Source organism: Hipposideros armiger, unplaced genomic scaffold, assembly GCF_001890085.2.
Source record: "Hipposideros armiger isolate ML-2016 unplaced genomic scaffold, ASM189008v1 scaffold_531, whole genome shotgun sequence".
NCBI lineage: Eukaryota > Metazoa > Chordata > Mammalia > Chiroptera > Hipposideridae > Hipposideros > Hipposideros armiger.
In genome coordinates, this window is record NW_017731881.1 from 44517 (window position 1) to 50516 (window position 6000).

Sequence of the window (6000 nt, forward strand, 5' to 3'; positions counted from 1 at the left end):
AGGTGCTAAGGGGTGTGACTGGGTTATCCTGGGCTGCCTCCCTGAGGCTTATCTGCCTTTCCACAGTGGCCTCCATATGTCTTATGCCTTCATGCCAAGGGAATTCTAGGCTTCATGGCAGACATTGCAAAGGGGCCAGGGAGCGTTTAGGAACAAATCATAAGATCATGTCCACCATTGGTGGTCTGTAGAATTGACCTTGCAGAACCACAGTGCTATAAATAAACATGGACAAGCTGATCTTGTACTTGTTAGTTTGGGGGGTCTGGCTCTTTCCTCCTGAAGGTTGAATGTAATGCTTGTGATCTTTTACAGGTGGCCAGTGGCGATTTCAATGCTTGAATCCAAGTCTGTGAATGTAAAATCCTTAGTGACCCATAGGTTTCCCCTGGAGAAAGCTCTGGAGGCCTTTGAAACATCCAAAAAGGGGCTGGGGATGAAAGTCATGATCAAGTGCGACCCCAACGATCAGAATCCCTGATATTAACTGGGCTCTGCCCTTATCCCCACCTTCTCAGCATCTTGGAGTCATGTGGCTGGGCAGAGGTGGGCTTTGATGCAGAAGTTTCTTTTAAGTAGTAAGAATAATTGAAACAATTCATTATAAGCAAAGAGCCTCACACAGAGGAATTGGTGTGCCTTAAAAACACAAGTAGGGATAGTTTGGGGGAACTTGTAGCCAGAGGGACCTATTCATGCTGGGCAAAGTTCAGCAAGTGGAGAACAGCTTGGCAGGCAGGTGCTGGGAACTCCCCTTCTTCCTGGAGTGAGTTAGGGGGGAAAAAAACCTGTCCTTTGGATTCCTGGTTCCTGGCCAGGTGGGGGATGGGAGCTGAGTTATGAAGACACAGCTTGATATCAAGACTTAACTGGCCCAGAAGCTAATTTGCATGAAAATCTGCAGCTCAGAGTATGGGATAATAAGCGGTCAATAGTTTTAGTTTCTAGACATAAGTGCTCTTTGGTTTTATGACAAAAGGAGAATAAGGAACTGACCTTTCTGGGTCTAGGGTAATATTGAAACCAATCAAACAAATAAAACCAAAATCCCATGTGAGGTCAAACTGCTTACATTCCCCAAATGTAGAAATAGTCAGGGAACTTCTCAGTACTGCTTGAAGGCTGCCTCTTTTTCAACCCCTGTGAATTCTGCTTAATTTACTTTGTAAGGTAAAGAACCACCTTCCTAATGTTCCCCACCCCTACCCTTCCACTATTCAGAGGAAGACACTACAGGCTCCTTTGTCACCAGGTAACCGGGAGACACCTACCTTAGGAGAGTCATAAGGAGTCCTTATGGGAGACCTTAAATCATGCCTCTGATTGGCCCAGGAGGGTTTGGTCAGTGCACCTGTCTTCTCCCCTCTACAAGAATAGCATCCCCTTCTAAGATCAAACTCACCCATGATTATTATACAATTCCATGTAATTTTGGTAATTCTAAACAGAAAACCTTTCCCCTTCTTATAGCTAGTTAAGACTCTTGGTGTATTTCTGTCCATTTGAATGATATCTCTGACCTTATTAAAATTGTGATCTTATTTTAATTTTCTTTTGTAAGAGTTGGGTCCAATCACTTTATGACCATTTGTGACTTTAAGATTATTAGTCAAGTCAACACTGGGCCAGGGCTGTGGCAGCAGCAATGGTGCCCTCAGAAGACCCCGGGAACCAGAGCCAGCCCCAAAAATCATGGACCTTGAGACAGACCTGGAGACCAGTTCAGGTGGGAAACTGGCCCACCATCCGAAGGCTATCCCCACGGCTCACCTAACTCTTATTATCAACTGTGCTCCCTGGAAACAGCTCTCCCTGGCAGCACCTCCAGTGCCACCCTGAGCCCCCAGTCCCATTGTAGGACCTGACATCCCTCCAGTGAAGACCTACATCTTATTCTGTGGGGAAAGCCAGCTCCATCTAACTGAGGAGGCCCCCCTGGGTGGGGGATATTTTGTCTAGGCCAGGGACACTCTGCCACCCTGCAAAGGGACTGTGGCCCCAGCTCCCTCCCTAGTCAGCACACTCTGCTCTCAGGAGGCGCCTGAAGCCAAGAGGAGCCCCTTGAAGACTGTGCCCACAGGGTCTTCGGCTTGGGGAACAGTCATAGGCTCACTGAAAGCCTTCTCCTGTGTCTGTGGGAAGGCAGATAACTGGGAAAGCCTGACCCTGGGAGGAGGGGGCTGGCACACCAGGCTCGAGTGTGCAGGGGCTGCAGTTTCCAGAGCCCACTCCCTCTCCCCCAGCCAGCAGAAGTCTTTTGTGCCTGAGCCAAGGAGGAAGCACTAGATTCACTAGACACCTGAAAGAGCACTGAGTGCACACTCAAGAGCACCCTACCTCCTCCTTCCTCCCTATCTTAGCCGTTCAAAGGAAGCAGGATAAGGCACATCCATGTGGAAAGAGACAAATTCATTAAGCAAATACTAATGGAGCATCTTTTACATGCCAGGTTCTGCAAAATGCCAGGGAAGGCACCACAGCTTTCTTGGAGCTCATAGTTTTGGAGCGGGGGATGGGTGAGGGAGGGGAGGGATAAAGAGATAACTGAATAAAGAGGATTTTGAACAACGAAAAAAGATTATTAGTCAAGAATAAGGATATACCCTATTTTGCCATATATAATGTGCTCCTGTCTATAATGCACACCTATGTTTTTGGCCCAAATTTCCAGGGAAAAACTTTTTTTTAAGATCTTTATTGGGGAGTTGGGGGGATGGGAACAGTGCTGGGGAATTGGAGGAAGGGAAACAGACAAGTTGCTGTCCTTTTGTTCTTCAGTCTAGTTGTGGAGGACGTTGCTTCACTGGCCCAAGTTGGCACCATCATTGCGCTCTTCCCGGGTGAGGCAGATCAGTCGCCGGATCCAAACCGGGGCCCTCTGGTGTCCCAAGCTAGCTCTTAACAATCGCGCCACTCCGCAGTCCCACCAAGAACTTTTTGTAGTTGCAAGTTCACCATAAGTTCAACAAAACTGATTATCGTATTCCCGGGTATTATTTTACATACAATATCATTATTGATTTCTAGAGTTACACTTTTAACTCATAAGCATAAATAAAGGATTAAAAACATTTATATAAAGGGCGGTCAGTTAGTGTAGTTGGTTAGAGTGCGTGCTCTGAACCAGGTTGTCAGTTCCATTCCCACATGGTCCAGTGATCTGTGCCCTCCACAGCTAGATTGAAGACAACTACTTGAGCTGAGCTGCCAATGGATGGCCAGATGTCTCATTTGGTTACAGCGCGTGCTCTTAACAAGGTTGATGATTTCGACCCTGCACAGGATGGTGGGCTGTGCCCTCCACACACAGTTACCCAATAAAAATAAAACAAAACAAAACATATGGAGTCCGGATTAGTACTACACATGTATAATGTGCATCCTTATTTTTCCCTCTCAAATTTGGGCAACAAAAGTGCGTGTTATACACAGCAAAATACGGTAGAAGCTGTGACACAACTTAGGCTGCAGCCTTTAATTCCTCACTTCAGCTAGGGGTGGAGGATGGCTTTACATTAATGATCTCTAATCTTCACAGCAAGCCAAATACATTAGATTATTTTACAGCTAAGGAAATAGAGAAATCAGGTAATTTGCTCAAGGTCACACATTGCTTTTCTCTCCTGCCATCTCTGGAAGAGGGTAGGATCTTGAGACTTCTGTCTGCACACAGCACATGCACACACTCAGCAACCACACAGCCCACTGCTTCTCTGAGTCCTGTTTTACTTCCAGGGCCAGACTTGCCAGCTGCCTTTTCTCAAAACTTGCTCCTTCCAGCTCAGTGGTGCCCAAATTTGCTTGAACGTGGAATGAGAAGGGCTTCCTCCCTTCTTAGTTTTAGATGGCAGGCTTTGAAGAGAAGGAGATGGACTCGCTGTTAAGTTCACGTATAGCTGGTTTTCCTCTATGGTTCGGTAGAGGTAGGAGGCCACTAAATCTGAAAGGGACTTAGGAGCTGTCACTTATTTCACAATGGTGATTGGGTTGGATCTACTAAGTCAAAGCCTTCATTTCCTGGTCTGTTAAGTGAGCTTCCTGATGCCTGCCACGTAAGCAATTACGAAGAGTGAATGGGCTGATTGAAAGCAATTCAGGGAATATTTCCCATTCCTAAATCCCCGCAAGAGCTCTCAAGTCACTGCGATGTTTCACCCCGTCCCAAAAAGGGTGGCGGGAGAGGAGGTGGTGTGGGTGTGCCAACAAGTCAGTCCTCGGGGTAGTGAGAGAGCCCAAGCCAATATTCCTGAGCTGATTCTTGGGCTCCCTTGCCTCTGCGTCCTTTGAAATGTCCCCCCCCCACCACCACCACCACCACCTCTGTTTGGAAGAGGCTACAGGAAGCCCAGGAATTCATTCCTCCTACCACCTCCACTAAGTACTTGGTAAATATCAATTGACTCAGTGAAACAGTCCCGGAACGAAAAATGATTTCCCACAAGACTCTCTAAGCTTGGGTGGCCCTGCCGGCCTCTGTGTGCTCTGAACCAGTGCCCGGCACCTGGTTCACTCAGTCAACACTGAGGACCCCACCCAGCTGGTACTGCCAGCATTAGTTCGGGTGTAAGCGTGGAGAGCTGGGAAGGACCCTGCAGACAACTAGAGGGTGGAAGGAGTCTGTACCATGGACCCTGAAGAGGTCCATCCACCTTTGCTACAGCAGATGCTGATGTGAAGTCACTCCTGGTCTCTCAATCCCTAGTTCTTAGGTCATCCCAGCCTCACTGTGTAACGCAGCACTGCGTCTTCTTCCTGACTTCTCCTTTGGTACCTTCGGGAGAGCGAAAGGGGCCTATAGGAAGTTGGTTAGGCCAAAGGTTAGGAGCAGGGGAGGCAGATAGGATTGTTGGATATTTGCCTTTTTCCAGAACCGTCCTCTGCACATGATCTCAGCCTAGGCTTGGAGTACAGAAGCCAAACAACAGGGCCCACATCCCTTGTTGGTGAGCAGGCCCCTACTGTCCCTGCCCTCCACACACCGAGGTCCTCGAGGGCTCAGACAAGAGCAGGATGGAGAAGGCAGTAGTGAACTGGCTTGGCTAGGGGTTCATCGCCGGAGGGAAGTGCCTTCAAGATAGCAGCGATGTTCCCTGTTGCAGCTGCTGCCATATTGAAGCTGCACAGCAGAGCTCCCACAGCCTTCGCCCCTCACCCCTGGCTTTCCTCTTCTCTTAGAGCCCTGGCTGAGGTCCTTTCTCAGACGCTGAGGTCCTTCCCTGAGCACCTGCAAGTGGCACAGGATATGTGGGTGGTGGTCCCGCCAAGATATCGTTCAGCTGATCTTACCATCAGTGGGAGCTTCTTGGGGATACTGGGGTGGGAAGAAGCTCTGTCCTCTGGTCTTAGACCCTATGAGAGGCAGATGTTGTAAAGGATTGATACCAGGTTCCCAGGGTTCTATCTAATCCCGGGCCCACCACTAACTCACTGTGTGATTTGCCAAAGTCACTTCCTTGGTTGGAGCTTTGGTTTCCTCCCTTGATGGCAGGATTGGGTTAGATGACCTTAAGGTGTCTTCCAGCACTGATATTTTACAGGTTTCCCATCATCCTGAGGCCCTACGGAGTGAGGACCACTTTAGGGGTGTCTCTCAGGATTGAGGTATTAGGGGCCTTCTTGGGTTTCAGTTCCAATCCAGTGTGCGTGTGAAGGGGTGGCCTGAGTGGGGGTGGGAAGCTGCCTGTAGAAACGCCTGTGGAAACACCTGTGTCCTAGGCATCACCTCGTTCTGCTCTGTACCTTCAGTCTCCCAGGTGTGATCCTAAAGGAGCCTTCACAGCCCAGAGTTGGGCCTGGGGAGGTCTGGTCCTATCACTAAGTTCCCTACTGGTGGCCTTTCTGTGCTCCACATAGGACTGGAGGCAGAGGCATTGCCTTGCTAGGTTGGGAGTGGGGCAGCAGTTCATCAGTAGCGAGGAGGGAGTTGTGGGAAGAAGGTGGGCCTGGGCCGGAAGGTGGGCCGGTTCTGGATTCAGCATCACTGAGGCACAGTGTGGGTGC

At 49.1% G+C, this 6000-nt stretch overlaps 1 protein-coding gene across 2 annotated transcripts in view; it reads left to right on the plus strand.

Moving 5' to 3' along the window:
* SORD (sorbitol dehydrogenase) overlaps positions 1-1547 on the plus strand; it is a 45668-nt gene extending 44121 nt beyond the window's left edge. For both annotated transcript variants that reach the window (XM_019668680.1, XM_019668678.1), the window contains exon 9: positions 316-1547. In XM_019668680.1, the coding sequence (XP_019524225.1) occupies positions 316-481 (166 nt within the window). In that variant the 3' untranslated portion in view covers positions 482-1547. The remainder of the gene's footprint in view (positions 1-315) is intronic.
* The last annotated feature ends 4453 nt before the right edge of the window (positions 1548-6000 follow it).